The 21,807-nt window shown below is 39.4% G+C and overlaps 1 protein-coding gene across 3 annotated transcripts in view; it reads right to left on the bottom strand.

Moving 5' to 3' along the window:
* The window catches only part of LOC126175147 (histone deacetylase 5), a 326,032-nt gene that overhangs the window by 92,105 nt on the left and 212,120 nt on the right, over positions 1-21,807 (bottom strand). For all 3 annotated transcript variants that reach the window (XM_049921708.1, XM_049921707.1, XM_049921709.1), the window contains 4 exons: positions 12,731-12,838; positions 12,516-12,647; positions 3,845-3,954; positions 2,182-2,309 (listed from right to left, as the gene is read on the bottom strand). In XM_049921708.1, the coding sequence (XP_049777665.1) occupies positions 2,182-2,309; positions 3,845-3,954; positions 12,516-12,647; positions 12,731-12,838 (478 nt within the window). The remainder of the gene's footprint in view (positions 1-2,181; positions 2,310-3,844; positions 3,955-12,515; positions 12,648-12,730; positions 12,839-21,807) is intronic.

Below are 21,807 nucleotides of genomic sequence, written 5' to 3'. Positions count from 1 at the left end.
AAATAGCATTACATCACAACTTAGAGAAGACAATGAAGAAGTAACATCAATGAAAATTACTGATCAAGTGTTGACGTAAGTACACTGAAACACCTGTTGAATTCTGAACTGGAGGAGATTAATTTATTTGAAACATGATTCAGTAAGTTACAAGATATTGAGGGGAAATGCTAAATTTATAAGTAAAAGCTGTGGGCCATACTGTTCCCACCCAAGGAAGTACTCAAGTGAAAAAGTACGGAAACAATTTGTATCTTATTCTTCAATGTCTTTCATTATTTTCTTATGGTGATAATGCAAAAATAATCCAGGCATTAACAGGCATTAACTTAGTATAATCTTAGAGCTGAGATAATTAAGACATGGTACTTCTCCTGTAAATTATAATCAAAAAAGGTAAAATGCCAAATAAAAGGAATTCTGACACACAGAGAAATCTGTTCCCCTGCATGTTAATGTCATCCTCACATTTCATAGTTACAATGATGTACAATCAAGGATATGAATGAAGCCAAGTTTTTAAAAAATAAAAGAATACTAACAATGTTATGCACAGTTACGGAGGGGGAAGAGAAGGAGAAAAAGCAACATTATCAGTTGGAAAAGAGTAAGGCACCAGGCCCCGATCGAACACTTCTTTACACAAAGTGATCTGTGGCATGAACCCCTTCCTTAGCTCACACTTAATATGAATCACTTGGGGGGGGGGGGGGGGGGGGGAAGAAAGACTGTGCCAAATGAATGGAAAAAAACTGGTAACTCTTGTACACAAGAAGGAGAAAACAAACAGAAACACGAAATTACAGACCAATATCCACAATGTCTGTCTATTGCAGTATCCCTGCGTGTATTCTAAATTTGTTCTGTCCTAAAATTAGCATGGATTTAAAAGCCACTGCCCATGTGTGGCAAAGCTGCTCATTTTCACAAACAATATCCTGAAACCACATGTGCAAGCCAACAAGCAAATTCACGCAAAGAATTTGACACTCTACAACAATGTTGACTGTCAACAAAAGTTCGAGCATGTGAAATAGTTTTTCAACTATATGGATAGTTTTCAGACTTTCGAGTGACAGAAGCCAGCATACTGTCCTGGAGTGTGAGCGTTTGTCGGAGACAAAGATGGCGTCAGGGATGTCCCAGGGAAGTGTGCTAGGACCGTTCCTGTTCTCCATGTACATTAACAATCTGTCAGATAAGAAGGCAGTGAACTGAGACTGTTTGCTGACGATGCTGCTGGATATGGGAAAGTATCAACCTCTAATGACTGTAGGGGGATTTGAGATGACTCTGACAGAATTTTTGTTTGGTGAGATTAAAGGCAGATTGCTGTAAATATAGGCAAATGTTAAGCTGAGGCAGGTGGGAGAAACATTCCCGTAAAGCTCATATACTGTATTATTGTTATCTTGTTTGACTTAATTACATCAATTGGATATATGGAATCAACATTGTGAAATAATACTAAATCTAACAATCATACAAAGTCAGTAGCAGCAAAAGTTAATAAGCATCTATGATTTGTTGAGACTGTTCTGCTCAAGTATAGTGCAAACGTGAAGGAAATCGGGCACATAATTCCTCTGAGACCCCACCTCAGGTACCACTCAAATGTCTAAGTGATTGGAAACCCTACTCTGTCAGATTATAGGTAGACACTGAGGCAATTCAGATGTGTTCTGATAAATTTGTTAGCACTCAGTTCAAACAGTACAAGACAAGAGTGTTATGGCAATGTTTCGTGTACTCGGATGGGAACTCTAAGAGGTAAGAAGACCGTCTCCTTGTGAAACGCTACTGAGCATGTTCAGAGAACTAGTAACTGTAACAAATTGCAGAACCCTTCTGCTGCTCTCAAAGTTCATCTTTCTTTAGAACAAATATGAGCTTGTAGAGGAGCATACAGGCAGTAATGTTTCCTTCACGCCATTTTTGAGTGGAATAGTAAATGGAACGACTACCAATGGTACAGAGCACCTTGCACTGCGTAACGCACAGTGGCTTGTGGTTATGTATGTAGAGGTAGAGGAGGAGGAAATGGGAACTGAAAAGAATAATAGGAAGAAATATATACAGCAAAAGAATGTCTAGAACAACTTTTCTTTACAAGTTCACTGATGCAGCTTTACACTGCAACGCGAAGTGGTGCAGCATTCAAGTTCCTGCAGTGCTGCTCACCTGTCTTCCTGAGAGGGAAGTCGTCGTCGTACTTGGCTACAATGGACGGCAGGCGGTACGGGTGTGCCCCTGCCGAGGACCCAGCTGCTGCCGTCCCCGGTCCTCCGTCATGACCGTGTAGGATACTCCTGTAACAGAAACTCACTGAGTTACCCTGACACTAATCGGCCAAAATTATTACCTGCAGTTTTAGTGGAGGCCCTGTACGCTACGATGTTGCAGTACTAATAGCTTTACGTGAGAGAGCTTTCGTCAAAAACATCTTCGTAAAACTTCATTTTACAGAAACTAAATGCTTCTATTAAAAACATACCATCTCATTATGACTATTGGAGGTAATGTGGAGCAAGCTGACAAAAGGGACTAATTGTCTCTCTGATTTTTGAGGCATATGTAATGAAAATTTTGGGATTGTGAGTGATACATATTTCTAGATGCAAATCTTAATGTCACTCTACTGTCAAGATGCTTTTAAGTCAGTTTGAGGACTTCTGAATGAGAGATGCATTTTAGAAGGAGAATCAACAACACACTGTGCATGGCAGCAGTAAGTTTATTAAGACTGTGCACAGTGCCAATTTAAACTGTGCGAAGTTCATTGAAAAGTAAGCCAAAATCACAGGATAATTGCAGTATGAGCTGTGCTGGGGGGGGGGGGGGGGGTTACTGCACCTTTGAGTAAGTGTGTGTGTGTGTGTGTGTGTGTGTGTGTGTGTGTGTGTGTGTGAGAGAGAGAGAGAGAGAGAGAGAGAGAAAGTGGATGCTCGAGCACCCAGGTGTGTTTATGGTAGGGGTTAAAAGGGAGCAACTTGTAAGAATAATTGAAAATAACTAACATCTACGCAATCCACAATTTTCAGGGTTGACAATTATGACATTTCGCCCCTAAAAAGGATTAGGATAAATAAGTAACTGGGCAATGTTGTGTAACTAGTGGATATTATCTATATTGTGGAACATTCTATGATACTCAAGCCATAAACCAAGATCACCTGACATGTCTTCACTTTTATCACCATTTTCTTTATGTATCACCGTCCAACATTTGTGAAAGCTGCATCTTCTGGTGTAATGTTTCCACTGACATTCTGACTATCTTTACCACTTTAATACTCTCTTCTGCAGTTAAAGAAATTATAAATGCACTTGGTGTACCAGCAGCTGTGTTTTATCTAAACTGTACAGGAATAAAGCATCAGCACCACCTTGCAGAAAAGTTAAGAAATGATAGAAGTACACAAGAGGACTGAAAGCACCTCATATTATGTATTACTCAACAACCCCAGACCCAATAAGCACACAAGAACTGACCACAGCACACAAGTCACAGTTCTACACGAGACTAAGGAGATACACTATTGTTTTACAAAATGCTCTCCCAGATTTTGAAAAATATTTTTGATAACTCAAAATCTAAGGAACTTTTCATTCTGTTTTACAGATTTTGTTTCTTGGGTTTGGCTGTTGTGCAAGTCCAGTGCTTACCTGCATTTCCTACACCACAACATTTTTACTAAAACATTTAATATTAATTACAGACACTGTTTAAGGATTATATTGTAACTCATACAGACTGTACCTGCTGCAATTATGAAACAGGTTATCAGAATTTTCTTCAAAAAATACTTTACTCAGAGTTAGCTGAAGTGCACAGCAGACTCACCAGTTGCGAAAATTTGACGCAGACCCCGACAGTGAAGACATCCCGGAGGCTGAAGTGGCTCCATTAGCAGCAGCTGCAGCCTCACACTGCTTCTTGTTTAGCAGGAAGTTCTGTAGAACAACAGAAGGGGATGTTTGTAAACAACAAGTGGGACGTCAAGGCTGTTACTGAATGTCACACAGCATGCAAAAATGTTATTACAATCTGGGCAATACACAAAATTTATTTCCTCACTAGTGGTCTACAGGGTGCCCCAGTACAGTGAAAAAGTAGAAGGCATAACGGGTTCAAGGAAACAGCTGATGTTTGTTTACTATAAAAAGAAGAACAGAACTCATCATGAATTGAGAAATATTTATGACAAATGAGAAGCAAATACAGAAACATTACATATCTGGATGGGAATGACAGCATAATAGTTACCCACATTTTCCACTGCCTTCTCGAGTGCCATGAGGAAGAACAGGCCAAATGACCTTACAAATGACAGCTGATACCAATTAAATAAAACACTCAGTAGCACCAATTAATCCCCTTTGAACACAACATATACACCATCATCAATTTATTATATCTTTCTGCATGTCTGACTTGTGAACAGAGACAAAAAAAGACTCCCTATAGCCTATAAATCTATTCATTGTGCAAATGTTTTCCATGTCCTTGGACAAAGCTTTTAAACTTTATCAGTGACTTAAACATAACCCCCACAACAACAAATAAAATGGTAACAGGAGTTAAGAGAAATAGAAATAGAAATAGAAATATTTGCAATGTACATATTAATGGAAGGAGTACTATCCAGACTGGCAGTCTCACTATGTGTAAATATAAAAATGAAAAAAACTTTAACAGACTTCAACTATTATTTATTCCACAAACATTCAAAGAGCCAGGTCACGCTCTGAAACAGCTACAAGTTTGGTGAAGGTGGACCTGAACCATATGAAAACCAGCAGACAGCAGTGGTATAGTTACTGGCCAGTCTTTGTTATATTAGTCTCTCGACTATATGGCACAGTAGGATAGGATGTGTGACTAACTGTGACTGCAATTGTGCACAGATTTCTATTAGGAATTGCCTGATATTATTCAGTTGATATACAAAAGAACAAAAACAGATAATGACACACAATTCCGGTTCTCATAATAATGGAAACACAAGTAAAAAAAAAGAGAGAAGAAGAAGAAGATTGGAGCCAAATGATATGCTATACAGAATTGACTGTTGTCAAATAAAGGTATTAAAATAACTGAATTCTTTCTAAACCTATTTTGTAGTAACATGCATGCAGCACTGGATAGTTTCAGTTGGTAATAATAGGGAATGAAATTTGCTCTAAAATCATCCAAAGACTCTTCGTTAATGTTAATATGCTAGGCTAGAGGAAACACTGGAGTAGTGTCCACATATTTCTGAAACAATGGCCTGACAGTCTAGGTGGGGCGAAGGAAGATCTGTGTTTAACAACCCTTCAGTGACAATATTACTAAGAGACAGGGATGAAGAAGAAAATCAGGTGTTTCTCATGATGATCTCCATTATTTCCAAAGGAAAGTTCTATCTGCAAGTCCGTATCTGAAACTCAACATCTCCACTGTATGCTGAGTTGCAGTCTATCCATTTCATAATATTGTATGTTAAGTGAAGTATTCTTTCCTTTATTGGTCACTGGACTTAGACAAAATAGTGTATATTTTACACAATCTTCTTATTTTGTGCCCATTCATATACATGCAGGTATTGACTACCTGAGAAATGGCCTCCACAGTTGATCAGTGGCAACCAACGCCTACTTTTCTGGATATCTGACTGTGCCATCAAGTCGTTTTATAGACCAACTACCCGTCGCATTCCCATCAACCTAGACATGTATAGAGTACACAAATTTCCCTTCCTCCCAAAAGTGTAATACCACGACATCTTCAATAGATTGTAAAAGTTATCCATGGATAAATAAATCTACTATTACTACTGATAGGGTGCTGTATATAATTTCATGGCATTTCTCTAGTATTTGGTCGTCATGAAAGCGTAAGCGCCTTTGTACCGTTTGAAATTATAAGCGCCCAGTGTCATCATAGATGCTGTGTTGCCTGGATGCTTGCTTGGACAATCTCTGCTGTGCAAGATGTGTGCACTGTTAATTGCGAGATGAGAAGACATAGTAGTCATCAATGGTGTTTTACAAGTAGTAGTACGGCATAGGCCGAGTAGTATGGTTGCAGTTACATACTGAGAAAGTGAAACATACTAATTTATTGATTAATTGTTCAAGATGAGGAAAGAGACTGAAGCACTTTGAGAAGAATATTTTATTATGATTATTTTGATGAGTAATACAAGAGAATCTAATTTAAGTCACCTGATTTCAGCTTTTGTACTTTACTGCGTCAGCTTTTAAAGAAAAAGAAGAAGAAGAAGAAAGTGAGTGAGTGTGTGAGTGTGTGTGTGTGTGTGTGTGTGTGTGTGTGTGTGTGTGTGTGTGAGAGAGAGAGAGAGAGAGAGAGAGAGAGAGAGAGAGCACTGCACCAGGCAAATCTCAGTAGTTAGTTGTAGCTCAGCAAATGCGACATGCAAGACAAGAGAAGTGTCACAATGTTTCCATTGTACATCAGATACGCCAAAAGTAAATAACAAAAAAGGAAGCACCGAGTTTTTCCAGAGCCAATTTATCATTTTAAAAGCTTAATGATTCACAGTGTTGAATTTAGACAGTATCCTTGTCATTATTAATATTTCAACAGACAGGGAATCAGATAGGCACTTTCATGTTACTTTCTCTCAGTCAGATTTTGCAACACATTCTTGCAGTCAAATTCTTATGTTTAAATTTTACGAATTCCTATGTTGTAAGTTTATGAAAGCTTACAAATAACTTGCACTGCCAGCAAGCAAAACTTTTAATAAATAATTACGATCATATTCTTTTTATTAAGATAACTTTCACAACAACAACAATAAAAATAACAACAACAACTACTACTACTACTACTACTACTACTACTACTACCACCACCACCACATTTCTGACACTGTGCAAATGACCATCAGGAAGATGTACTGACTGCCTATGCCCACACATCTGTCACATATCTAACATTTCAAAGATAAAAATTTATAAGCAGATTTGATCTTTAAACTTATAACAGACTTATTAATACTAAAAACATGATGGATTATACAGACATTTGCCAAGATGATGTTTTATAGCCCGATATTGGTCAATTCACACAGTAGTTTCCCTATAAGGCATTCGTAGTAAAACATTTTGTCCAGTTGTTAGAGCCAAATAAAGGAAAAATAACTTTGTTTAATAACTTTTTTTCAGGCCATGGATTGCTGTTTGAATATAATATATGAATGGTCCGGACAGATTTGAATTCCAGCACCTCATTACATGCCAGTATCCTGACCACCGTTGCATGTAACAGTGCAAACTAGACCAGTGTTACTTTCTGAAATGTTCACCTAAAAATTCATTGTAATTCCTGGCTACAAAAGTAATAATAAGGTCAATGAAATGTCATGAACCTAAGTAATCTGCGTAACAGTTTTCTGCAGGCACCCATATACATAATTAGATTAGATTAGATTAGATTAATACTAGTTCCATGGATCATGAATACGATATTTCGTAATGATCTGGAACGAGTCGAATTTTCCAATACATGACATAATTAGGTTAATTTAACAACATACTTAAGTTAATATAACAACTTTATTTTTTTGTGTGTTTTTTTTATTTTTCTTTATTTTTTATTTTTATTTTTATTTTTTTTTATTTTTTAATAATTTTTTTTCTTAATTTATATCTAAAAATTCCTCTATGGAGTAGAAGGAGTTGTCATTCAGAAATTCTTTTAATTTCTTCTTAAATACTTGTTGGTTATCTGTCAGACTTTTGATACTATTTGGTAAGTGACCAAAGACTTTAGTGCCAGTATAATTCACCCCTTTCTGTGCCAAAGTTAGATTTAATCTTGAATAGTGAAGATCGTCCTTTCTCCTAGTATTGTAGTTATGCACACTGCTATTACTTTTATCGTACTTTCTCCTAGTATTGTAGTTATGCACACTGCTATTACTTTTGAATTGGGTTTGGTTGTTAATAACAAATTTCATAAGAGAGTATATATACTGAGAAGCTACTGTGAATATCCCTAGATCCTTAAATAAATGTCTGCAGGATGATCTAGGGTGGACTCCAGCTATTATTCTGATTACACGCTTTTGTGCAATAAATACTTTATTCCTCAGTGATGAATTACCCCAAAATATGATGCCATATGAAAGCAATGAGTGAAAATAGGCGTAGTAAGCTAATTTACTAAGATGTTTAACACCAAAATTTGCAATGACCCTTATTGCATAAGTAGCTGAACTCAAACGTTTCAGCAGATCATCAATGTGTTTCTTCCAATTTAATCTCTCATCAACGGACATACCTAAAAATTTGGAATATTCTACCTTAGCTATATGCTTCTGATTAAGGTCTATATTTATTAATGGCGTCATACCATTCACTGTACGGAACTGTATGTACTGTGTCTTATCAAAATTCAGTGAGAGTCCGTTTACAAGGAACCACTTAGTAATTTTCTGAAAGACAGTATTGACAATTTCATCAGATAATTCTTGTTTCTCAGGTGTGATTACTATACTTGTATCATCAGCAAAGAGAACTAACTTTGCCTCTTCATGAATATAGAATGGCAAGTCATTAATATATAATAAGAACAACAAAGGACCCAAGACTGACCCTTGTGGAACCCCATTCTTGATAGTTCCCCAGTTTGAGGAATGTGCTGATCTTTGCATGTTACGAGAACTACTGATTTCAACTTTCTGCACTCTTCCAGTTAGGTATGAATTAAACCATTTGTGCACTGTCCCACTCATGCCACAATACTTGAGCTTGTCTAGCAGAATTTCATGATTTACACAATCAAAAGCCTTTGAGAGATCACAAAAAATCCCAATGGGTGGTTTTCGGTTATTCAGATCATTCAAAATTTGACTGGTGAAAGCATATATGGCATTTTCTGTTGAAAAACCTTTCTGGAAACCAAACTGACATTTTGTTAGTACTTCATTTTTACAGATATGTGAAGCTACTCTTGAATACATTACTTTCTCAAAAATTTTGGATAAAGCTGTTAGAAGGGAGATTGGACGGTAATTGTTGACATCAGATCTATCCCCCTTTTTATGCAAAGGTATAACAATAGCCTGTTGTTGAAAACAAAGTGATGGATGACTGTCAGGGATGATATTACTTCTTCCATTTATCACCAATATACACTCTAACACAAAAAAGGACATGCCATGAAGGAGTTATCCAAATGGGGCAGTAATTGGTACACATGATGTACATGTGGAGAAAAACAAATGATTACAATTTCAGAACAATCAGATCATTTATTCAGCAGAAAGAACTTCACAAATTACACACTTAAACAACATGTTGGTCTACCTCTGGCTCTCACACAAACACTGATTGAGAGAGAGTTGTTAGATATCTCTCTGAGGGATATCATGCCAAATTCTGTCCAATTGGCACTTATGGTCAACCTTAAGCACCAATTGGACAGAATTTGGCACGATATCCCTCAGGAGTACATCTGACAACATTTTTAATTGATGTGAGCTGAAAAACTGCTCGCATAAAGACCAGAGGTGGACTGACATGTTCTGACTTGCTCAATTTGTGAAGCTCTTTCTTGTGAATTAATCATTCAGTTTTTTCTAGAATTGTAAACATTTATTTATCTGTACATATACATCACATCTATTGATTTCTGGCCAATTTGGATAATTTCTCCATGGTGTGTCCTTTTGTCTTAGAGAGTATGTCACAACACCAGCATCATTTTCATTACACAAAAGAAGTCTTTGGAACTGCCTATGTTTTTGACTATGGTACACTGTTACAAATGTTTGGCTTTTGCAGCTTGCAGTGAACTGTAATTACACCAACAGTTTGGTTCAGATACTGATTAGCTTGGTATACCTTCTGTCAAAAAAACTCCACAAGTAACAGTAATTTCTTTCTATCTAACGAAGCCAATTGCAGAGAATAATTCGCCATTGACTTTCATTCTTGACAGAAGCTGTGTCATCACAAATAACCTTGCTTACAGTTACTGTTCATACATATAGTGTACAGCACTCTTCAATACACCTCTGGTACAAGAGACCCTTCTCCAATAGTACTATGCCTTCATTGTAAGTCACAGGGCTCCACCATTTCAACTCAAGAAAACAACTTTTAACTGTAATTGCCTATATGAATATGTGACATAGTGTCTAGTACACAGCAGGCTTACATTCATAACTGCACTAAAAAAACAACAGACTACGAGCACAACAATAAGAACTGAAAGTCACAAATAGACCACATTGCAGAACATCTGTAGTTCCACTGGTTTTTTTTTAAACTGTCTATGTTATGTACTATTTTACTTATGCTACGCATATTGCAGCTGCATAATTAGAACTTAATGCTGCATGCAATGTTTTCTGTATTAGTTTGACACACAAAAAAACTGTTGTAAAGTGTTTGTCCACTGTTACTCAGCTGATTAACTTCGATGTATCAGTGTAACAGCAGAAATCAACATCAGAAAACTCTTGTGCACTAATACATGGTAACCTACAGTTCTTTATTACTACAAAGAGATCTGTTTTTTGTTTCTGAATATGCCACTGTTTTCTCATATTTTTCACTTCTCAGATCGAACGTCAAAGTAACACCACTCAGTGAGTGTAAGGACCTCACGTGTGTGCTGTTTGTGCTGGCTTTTGATTCCAGTTAAAAATCCAATATTCACTCCCATGTACAAGAGCTGGTTTTGATATTAGATTGTAAAATGTGATTTGTATTTCTTTTATCATTTGTTTTACATACTGTTTATAGACTTTGAAACGGCCTTTGACAGTATAATTAGAACAAAAATATGGAGCTCACCACAAATTTTTGGAATTCCCAAGAAAACATTTGCTCTTTTCAAGTGCATAAATGAAAACTACATGGGCAGGTTCAATATCAAGGTCTGCTTTCAGATGCAATAGCAATGAAACCAGTAGTTAAGCATGTCTGCATGCTCTCAACAATACTATTTAACATAGTACTGATTCTTGTAATGACACAAGCAATGGATAAAGTGAGAGGAATAAAATGGAGCAATGGAACACATCTAGAAGACGTAGTTTTTGCAGATGACCTTTTCCTTCTGTCCCATAGCCTCAGCGACATGAAAGAGAAACCAGAAGATCTGAAATCTCTGGTGAAGAAAGTCGGTTTGAAAATTAATGTCCAAAAAACAAAAGATGTGCGGGCAAATGATAACACTGCAGAGCTTAAGCTTGGGAGCCAGATAATCGAAAGGGTGGATAAGTTTTGCTACCTTGGAAGCATAATTACACCATATGGCAGTGCAACAGAGGACATTAACAGCCACATCAACAAAGGCAAAGGCGCTTTTACAACTATCCGCTCTATCTGGGGATCGAAAGAAACAACGTTGAGGATCAAATTGCGGATATTTGAAAGTAATGTAAAATCTGTGCTTCTATATGGATGTGAAACATGGAAAGTGACAAAGCAGCTAATCCATAAGCTGCAGACATTCAACAACACACGTCTGAGGAACTTCCTGGGTATACAGTGGCCAAATGTCATCTCTAATGAAACACTCTGGGAAAGAACCATCCAGAAGCCAATTGAGCTGCAAATAAGAAGTAGAAAGTGGATACCAAATGAATATATTGCACGATGTAGAGACAATCAGTTGAAGCAGAAGGTCCACAGCAAGGAATGGGGTGGGAAAAAGCAAAAATACTAGCAGAAGACAGAACACGATGGCGATCCTATGTTGCAGCCCTATACTTCACATAAGGAGTTAAAGGAATTAATAAAAAACAAAATATCATTTGTTTAACAAAGTTTCTTGTTTAATATTCTATATTATTTATTGTACTTGGTTAAATTCTTCCCTGTATCTGTTTGTTTCATAAATTGGAAACTGGTTGACCAAACATATAAGATCTGTTACTTCATCTTCCCAGTGCTGTCGAATGAGTTTTTTTTTCCCCAGTTACATACACTGACTTTGTTTTAGTTTCAAGGTAGTACATAACCAAATTCAAACAAGTATCTAAAGGAACAATGGCATGCAGGAGACTTCTCAGGAAACATTTACACTCTTCTGTTCTCTTAAAACTTATTCATCTTCTTCTGTCAAGCTTCTACTTTCAAAAAAGACAATCATTCAGAAGATTAGCTATTACTATTGTCAATGCAATAATTAGGTGAACTAACAAATGTTTTTTCAGTACTTTCACTAAATCAAATTCCAGTAAATATTACACTGACAGCTAGTAAAATGAGCAAATGAAAATGACACACAAGTAACATTTTGTCCACCAGAAATACTTCTAAGGACTCATTATTAGGATAGTAATGGAAGCAATAGTTTTTGACAGGAAGCGGTAACTGTATGCTTAGGAATAATAACTCTAACGCGAAAAAGAAATGGCACTGCAGTACGTCTTTCTTCTTGCACAGAATGTAGTCACTTCTAGTGACCAGAAGCTACACACATACACAGTCGCCTTAACGCATTAAAGGGCACGCAGTTCTCTCGCGGTGCCCACTTCACCACACACCTGGAGCTTCTGCTTGACTTCAGTGGAGGCGACAGCGCTCTGCTCGTGCTTGTCCTTCTTCTTGATTGCCTCCAGCTTCTCCTTCTCCCTGCGTTCACGCTGTTCCTCCAGCTGCTTCTGCTGCTCCCACAGCTGTGGAAAAAAAGTGTGCTTATCGGCAGGTCCGGACTTCCTCTGTACAGCCGGAGAGAGGCCGAGACGGCGGGAGAGCTTACCTTGATGTGATGGCGGAGCTGCTGCTCGTGCTGCTCGGCCAGCTGCTGTCTCTGTGCCTGGAAGTGCTGCAGGAGGATCTGCTGCTGCAATTGCTGCTGCTTCTTCAGCTGCAACAACAAGCACCGGGCTTCACTTTTGTGTACCGAGAAAAACTACATGGCAGACGTGGAAAAGAATTTTCTACCGAGGAATCGAAGTGTACAATCAATTACACAACAGATACAAAGAGATAAGCAACAATCGACACATTCAAAAGACAGATACAGCATACTTAAAAATACTTACTATACAGTAGAGGGTTTCTTAAATTACAAAAGGACTTATGTATAGATTTGTGTTGAAATAAAGTCTCGTGACTGTTACGAAATGAAAAATCTCTCTACACTGTGGGAAAGACAACGGCGCCACTGATTTTGAAATACTTGAGTAGTGAACATTGTGCAAAATAAAATTCAACAGCACAAAATCTTACCGCAATTCCCTACTTCATTCATTTAACGAGATTTTATTTATTTCATGTTCCGTAGATCCAGTTAGTGAGTCAATCACAAGGATATGGAACGCGTCAAATTCTACAGGTTGCAATTTAAACTGACAATAAATACAAGGGCAATTCAATGCCAAATTGTACATAGTTTAAGACATACTATAAATACAGTAATAGATTCAATGTCAGCTAGATAACATAACAACCATTTATCAGAAAAAGGAGTTTCAAATAAAGGTTAAAAATAAGAGCACAAAGTTAAATCAGATATTAGGCCTACAAGAGTAAATACAGGTACAGCCAATCTGTTGTTACAAAATGTGTGCTAATGCTCAAATGCACAATAAAATCAATTGGACTACTACTAGACAATAAGTTTAGTGATGGTATAAATCATCTTTCAAATATTCATCCACAGTTTAAAAAGATTTCTCTGTCAGGTAATCTTTGAGAACTTGTTTAAATTTTGGCAGTTCTGTATGTACACATTTGATATGTAGTGGGAGAGCATTGAACAGCTTAATGCTGGAGTAGTAAACTCCTTTTTGTGCCAGAGCGAGACATTTCATTTCGAAATGTAGATTGTTTTTGTTTCTGGTGTTATCACCATGGAATTTACTGTTGTCTTGGTAGATAGAATAATTTTTGCACACAAAGGTCAGCAAGGAAAAAATATACTGTGATTCAGTTTTAGGATACCTATCTTCCGAAACAAGTGCCTGCAAGAGTGTCTTTGATGGACCCCAACCATTATTCTGACTGCCCTTTTTTTTTTTTTTTTTTTTACGGCGAAATTTTTTTTTTGCATGTGGTTGGTTCCCCCAGAATATGATAGCATATGACATCAATGAGTGGAAGTAGCCAAAGTAGGCAACCTTAATGGTGTCAACTTCAGCCACTGAATAAATTACCCGTAATGCATATGTTGCCGAGCTAAGTTTTTTTTACATAGATGAAGAATGTGAACTGACTAATTACATTTGCTGTCTATATACGCACCCAGGAAATTTGTATCTTCAACTTTCTGTATTGGTTGATCTCTACATTTTATGCTAATTTCATCGAGATTACTTTGTGATGTATGGAACCTCATAAAATGAGTTTTATTTGCATTGAGTGAGAGACCATTTGAGGAGAACCAATTTAAGATGTCGTTAAAAACAATATTTGTAGACTGTGATCTATCAAATCGTTAATTAGAATTGTGGTATCATCAGCAAACAGGGTAAATTTGCTGTTTGTCTCAGAACAAAGGGGAAGATCATTAATGAAGATGAGGAAAAGCAGTGGGCCCAAAATGGAGCCTTGAGGCACACCACACGTTATCGTGCCCCCTTCAGACGAGGCAGGTTCTCCAGAAGAGCCATTTAGCATTACAGTCTGCTTCCGATCCTTTAGATATGATTGTAGCCACAAGCCAACAGTACCACCTAAACCATAGTATTCTGCCTTTTTCAAAAGAATTTGATGGTTTACACAGTCAAAGGCTTTTGTAAGATCACAAAAAATACGCACTGGAGACATTTTTTTTGTTAATGGCTTCCAAAACTTGGTTGCTGAAAGAGAATATTGCCTGTTCAGTACAAAGACCGGCACGAAAACCAAACCGTTTTTTGCTTAAGATACTGTGGAAGTTAAGATGGTCTACAATCCTCCTGTGCATGAGTTTTTCAAGAATTTTCGAGAAGGTAGTTAATAGGGTCTACAATCCTCCTGTGCATTAGTTTTTCAAGAATTTTCGAGAAGGTAGTTAATAGGGATATTGGGCGATAGTTTGTAACAATGCTTTTATCACCTTTTTTAAAGAGAGGAATCACTACAGCCAATTTTAGTCTGTCAGGGACAATCCCTTCTTGTAGGGACGTATTGTATATTTATAACAGTGTTTCAGTATTTTACTAGAAATATTGTCCACACCAGCAGAATTTTTATTTTTTAATTATCTACTTACTCTTATGACTTCGCTTACAGTAACTGGAGGTAAAGATAACTGTGGGATTCTGTTGCTAATAGCTTTCTGTAGGAGGGACAATGATTCTTCCATAGAACCATTACAGCCTGTCTTCTCTGCTGCTCTCAAAAAGTGGTTATTAAATATTTCTGCAACCAACTCAGGTTTCTTTATGATACTGTCCCCTGTTTTAATCTCTACCTGAGACATGTTCCCTGTTGTCCTGCCAGTTTCCCTCTTTATTACATTCCATATAGTTTTAATTTTATTTTCTGAGCTTTCAATTTTTGTTTTTATGCACATACTTTTAGAGTTATTTATAAACTTCTTGAGAATGCTACAGTAAAGTTTGAAGTTTTGTCGTTTCTTTGGATCATTACAAGTCCTGAGAGAACTGTATAACATCCTCTTTGTTCTACAAGATGTTATTATCCCAATAGTGATCCAAGACTTCTTGGCATTGCCTATATAACTATTTCTAACTACTTTTTTGGGAAAGATGGACTCAAATACAGATGAGATCACCAGTAAAAGTTTGTTACAATTGTTTTATCAGTACGATATGAATCAGACATATACTGAATAATATTCGACGATTCTGTTCTAAAGCTTGTTTCTACGGTATTCCTCGCGATATATACGAAATTTTTCTCCGAGTGTCTGGCAGTTAAACTGTTTACACTCCCTCGCGAGTCAAACAAGCATGTGGACCTGCGGCGCCCTTCTTTGTCACCCACATCCGAGGGAGATTCGAGCACGGGTCGCACATGTGCTTCGTATGCAATCTCTTTTGCAGGTAGATACAGTTCCCCAGAGTTCCTACCGTTTGCTTTACCTACAACTCACCCTCCACTTGGAACCACTGCACACAGTTATTCCTAAATATTTTTCCGACGTGGGTGACTCCAGCTGTGACTCAATCCCGTAGTCAAGGCTTTTGCATTTCGTTAAGGGCACGACTCCGCTGCGCTTTTTACCGGGCAGAGCTTTGCCAGCTGCGCCGCCGGCCACACGTGAGTCATGGCAGTGACCTTGGGCGGCGGCGCCTCGCGTGCAGATCGATGTGGCAGGGGTGGTCGCCTCTTGGGCTCACTTTCGCGACACGGCTGGGCGAGCCCACGCCAAACCCAGCCTCTGCTACTCGGCCCGTTCTTTAACGCCAATGCACCACCGACATCAGTCCTAACCGATACTCCGTCACTCGTTATCTACAATAACGGAGCCACTCGAAAACTGAGACGCGGACTGAAAGGAAACTCGACTACTTATTTTGACCATTGTCACAAATCTTTTATTTTAACCAATATATTTATTTCCACACAGTAAAGAAAAATCCGCGCATCTGATATCACAGTGCCATCCATTCGTACTAGAAAACAAAAACGTCTATCGAAGTTTCTTCGGAAGAAAATGGAAGCCACAAATGACCAAGTGACCATTTGCACGACAAGCAGCGATCTTCAATTAGGGTAGTGCGAGAGAGTTTGGTTAGAATACTACGCGCGGAGCTTTTGATTGCGTAAGTACTCGTATTTGTTATTCAAGAAGTTCACTGTGAACTAAGAGAGAGTTAATATTTTGCCTTCACTATTTATATACGAACAGCTTCGTTAAAAATAAGAGACATCAACGTCCCTGGCATTGAAAAAAATCAAAATTACTCAAAGCGAAAAAGGCACCGGGGCCTGACAGAATTCCAGTAAATCACACCGAATACGCCACGCAATTAGCCTCTTTCTTGGATCATATTCGTCGATATCATCTTGCGCAACAGTCCCGTGCGACTGGAAAAAACGCAGGTCACTTCTGTTTACATCGTCGTCATAATCCTAGGTCGTTCCATGTTATTCAATGGGTCGGCGAATTTGGCTCCTTCACCAATTACGATCCTCGTACGTCTCTCCCTCTTCGATACTACCCCAGGTATGTCCTCTCTGCTTGATGTCAGCTTGTAAACAAATCTTGATCAGAGTTTCAGATCGTACATTGGCCTCGGTAGCCTTTTAGCATCCATGCGTCGTATGTCGTAAACGCCCACACAACCTCAGCCGCTGCGAGATTTTTTTCGCCTTGTAGTCTTTCTACTTGAGCCTGTTTTCGTATTTCCCCATTCATGGTCCTGAACGATACTCTAAGCATGAACATTACGGAAAGAAAATAAGCTTCTCTCAAGAGATCAGCACGGATTCAGGAAAATGCACTCGTGTCAAATACAGCTAGCTTTATTCGTAAACGACGAATTGCAAACAGTTCACGTTGGTGTAAAGTGCCGGATTTCCGAAATGCTTTCGACACTTCATATCGTCCACTACGAACCGAGATACGATCTTAGGGAATTCCTGAACAAATATGTTATTGCCTCGAGGTATATTTTATAAACACAACCCAGTGCGTTTTACTGGAGGGAAAAAGCTCCACAGAAACGAAAGCCGGCCAGTGTGGCCACGCGGTTAAAGGCGCTTCAGTCTGGAACCGCGCGACCGCTACGGTCGCAGGTTCGAATCCTGCCTCGGGCATGGATGTGTGTGATGTCCTTAGGTTAGTTAGGTTTAAGTAGTTTTAAGTTCTAGGGGACTGATGACCTCAGATGTTAAGTCCCATAGTGCTCAGAGCCATTTGAACCATTTGAACAGAAACGAAAGCAACATCCAATGTGCCCCACGACAGCGTATTAGGGCATCTAATGTTTTCAGGAGACGTAAACGATATACTAGATAGGATCAGTAGTAATATTCGACTACTCGCTGACGATGTGGCAACACATAATATTAGTACTAGGAAATGCGAATGGATACTTCTATTTGTTAAAAGGGTTGTGGTAAATGCAGTGTAACCGTAAAGGAAATCGCACGCAAGTCGCTTGCGCGACCAATTCTAAAATACTGTTCCAAAGTTTGGAGTCCTTATCGAGTGGGCACAACAGACGCTGAAGTAACTCAGGCGCACGATGCTGCGATCGTGGAACCCATACCAAAGTGTAACAGAAACGCTCTGAGAAATAAAAGACTACGTAGATCTGCTTTGTGCATTTAAACAACTTGTAGTTGACACTGTGCGGTCACTATTGCGTTTATAGCTTAGGGAACGTGAGATTTAGATAAGACTGATTAGGGAGTCTACGGAGGCATACGGAGACTCATTTCTTCGTCGTCCAATGCGCAAATGGAAAGGACATAAATTGGCTAATACTAGTACGGTGTACCCTAGGTAATAGCTTGCAGAGTGCATCTCGTGGACTGAACCTACACTAATTTCATGGAAACTAGCAAATGCTCGTTCAGGTTCTGAATAACCACGTTACAGGGAACGAGGCTCTCTATGTCCTAATTATCAGTCGTCTCGGAGCTACGAGCTTGTCCGTTTCCCAATATAATTTGTTCCCCGCTTGCGTAAATTCCCTCGGCTAGTTTCAAGAATCTGGCGGGAGAGCTCACACCCTGCACTGTGGACAGCGCTTCTTTTGATGAAGAACGTGAACACGGATGTTGAAAACACCGAAGCCCGTAAGGAAAGCTTCCCTGCCGAAAGTGGGCGCGCCGTACTGTATTACCCTATGACATGTTTCCTAGTCTGCGTGAACTGACCTCTGCGACGCTATTAACCCGCAGGTTACTCGTCTCCACAATCTCCTACCTAGGGAGTCACAGAACGGCAGTCTTACAAGGATTTATAGTTGATACAAAGCTCTTCCGCCGCTATTGTCAGCTTTCCACGCGACAGCCTCTAACTGTTCGTTGCAGCCCTCCTAGTATTGCTGCCCGCGAATTGGCGGCTGAGGGGCCATGTAGCTGGGGAAACGGCGACTCAAAATACCCGAATGTCGCATGTTAGGGACTTCTGCTAGATTTACACAACAACCTGGTTGCTCCCAGTATCGTTACCATTTCGTAACGGTAAATACGCCAGTATTGGAGTCACTATTTACCGTGTAAGTGACATTTAGAAAACTGTTGACAATGCACTATTTGCAACGAATAAAAAGTGTAGACGAATTTAATATAATTTTTTCTTACTTCAGCATCATACCCGACCACTCAAATGTTAATTACTGCACTGAATTTATTTACAGAGACACTGTGTATAGCGACTCTGACAGAAATAATTACTACGCGATGTGAACTCCTTGTTAACAAGCCACCTCGCAACGTCCGGTTGCCGAAGGTAAAGTTAGCAAAGGAGGGAGAAGAGACGCACAGACGCACACCAAAGTAAATTCCTTTGGGGTGCAGGAAATAGAATTACAATCTTCCCTGTGAAAACTTCCACATGACTGCTGACCCGCAGCGGGCACTTACAAACATAAAATTGTTGCCGAATTAGAAAAGGGTATATCTTTTATTCAGGCATTTGCTCTCGACAGTAGATATAATGCACGCAGATCAGGCATCGGAAAAAAGCAGTCCTTCGTTCTCTGACAGCTCCGAAATCTACAGAGACACGCCGGATCCACAACGTATGCTACTATAACATGACGTGTGTGTTACTGTTGTGAGGAAATGATATATTTCGGAATCCAGGTGTTAGAAATACAATAGAAAAGCTCTGTTTGAAAAATTATGATCACTGTTCCGGAGAGTCGTATGTCTAGGGAATGAGGAAATAACGAGTGCCTCGGGACAGACGAAGCCAACTGTCAATATCGCGTTTCCGCCCACCTCGTATTATCCTGGCTCGGCGTGACACTCGACGCGCGCCAGATGACGCCACTCAGCTTTCGCGGCTATGAATGTCGTGTGAACGGCGACTACTCGCCACCGCTACTCCACTGTCCGAACGTCTTGAAAAAGTAAGTACGCACCCCCCACCGGCGGGGAGTATATTTAGGTCACAATTAACGCGGGCTCTTAGGGGGAACTGCCAAAAGTCGGTGGTCGGACCTTTCAGAGGGATACCACGTGCCAGCGGTCGCAGGCCGACGGAAAGCAAAACGTGCAGTGCACAGAGAAAGAACGACTTGCTGCAGTGTCTTCCGCGCAGGGGAAACTTATGCAAGTTTCACCGTTTCCAACTTCATCCAATTCGAACAATTAAATCGAACGATTAAATTGCGACATTTGGGTGCAGAATAAAAATTCTGCACAATACCATGCTAACGTCATCGCGAAAAACCACCGACAATACATCTCGACAGTTTCAAATGCTGCGCACTTCAGTTTACGTGGGTGCGACGAGACTGCATTTCTGCTCACGAAGCAATACACACAATCTGAATTTAATTGTGAGCTATAAATGTGAGCCGAGCGGGAACAAAACGGCTCACTCGTCGATTGCGACGAGATGAAAAAGCCAGTCTGCGAGGTGTATTGAATCGAGGCGATGTGCGAGTTAAAGGTTCGTTGGTGCATGTCAACGCTTTCAAGTCGGGACAACAGAAAGCATAGCGAGAGGAACTAGTGGAAAACGTTGATACGGTATTTAGAGACGTCAAACGGCACTGGTGCTACCATTATCGTGACCCACTGAAATACACTGTCATCACCCGTGGCGAATTTCTCCTAGGTCTACAACTACAGGTGTAGCCTGCAAGACACTGTACAGTGCACCGTGAAGGGTGTTTCGTAGCAACGTTAGCCCTTTGGCGTAATGCGCAAGAGAAAAACGTCTATCTCTATGCCCCCGGTGCGTGCCCAACTGTCGCACAATCTTCTTCAAACACAAGTTAATAGTATTTATCCCGCAGGTGTTACGTAGCTGCTACGATTTTAATACTGGGACCATTAAATTTTCGTTTGGTCGGTGTTGTGCTTATTAGGACTCCACAAGCTGGTTCAGTGCTCTAGATGTGCTCGCAACTGCATTTGCAAATGCATTCCAGTTTTCCAGAATCCTTACAATAAATCCAAGTCTTCCGAGCACATTGACTAATATTGATTTTTCGTGATCGTCCCATTAGGTACCTCTACAAGACAGCGAACCGGAATTCCACCGATAAAATTTCCAAGATGATTGAGGGAGTATTTCGGTATAAGGTATCCGATGACACCGATGTATCCTCGAAGTGTATTTTATTCCGTTTCTTACCCCCATTTATCTCTGTGTCTTTACTACACAACAGTGCCCAAGTCGTCGGTACGCACTCCATTCACACGTGGTTACTGTTGCAGGCATCAGTAATATCCACTTTGCTCTTAGCACTCTGCACTGCTCGGGTTTGTTCTGCCGGCAGTGTCCGTTCTACTTCAGCAGTCGCCGTACACTCTGCAGTCATCGTGGTGGCTGACATTTTCAACAACACCTGTAGACGAACAGTTCTGCATTTTTATGTACATTACTATACAATGACAGAGCAGACTGAGCACATGGAGATAGAAGTGTACACGTATTCTGTGTTTAAAGTTTTGGTGATTGTGTATTGTAGGCTTTCTTAATGTAGCGCAGATATCTTCACAAACACAAAAGTAATTGCAGTAACAAGCAAAAGAAATGATAGTGACATCAACACTCTGCAACGTCCCACTGGATACCACAGCAGCCTTGTACAAGATCTCGGAAAATACCCCTTAATAAACTACGAAATTTTGTCTCTACATAAGATGTTACATGCTCCAGAACGTTACCACTACCTAGCAGTTGAGTGCTAATTGGTTATTTTTCCCCGTTATGGCTATTACCTTGCATTTTTTCACATACAAAAAAGA

The sequence above is a fragment of the Schistocerca cancellata genome, chromosome 3 (genome assembly GCF_023864275.1).
Source record: "Schistocerca cancellata isolate TAMUIC-IGC-003103 chromosome 3, iqSchCanc2.1, whole genome shotgun sequence".
Taxonomy (NCBI): domain Eukaryota; kingdom Metazoa; phylum Arthropoda; class Insecta; order Orthoptera; family Acrididae; genus Schistocerca; species Schistocerca cancellata.
Note: the sequence above shows the minus strand (reverse complement) of the source record. Positions and strands in the feature narration are given on the sequence as shown.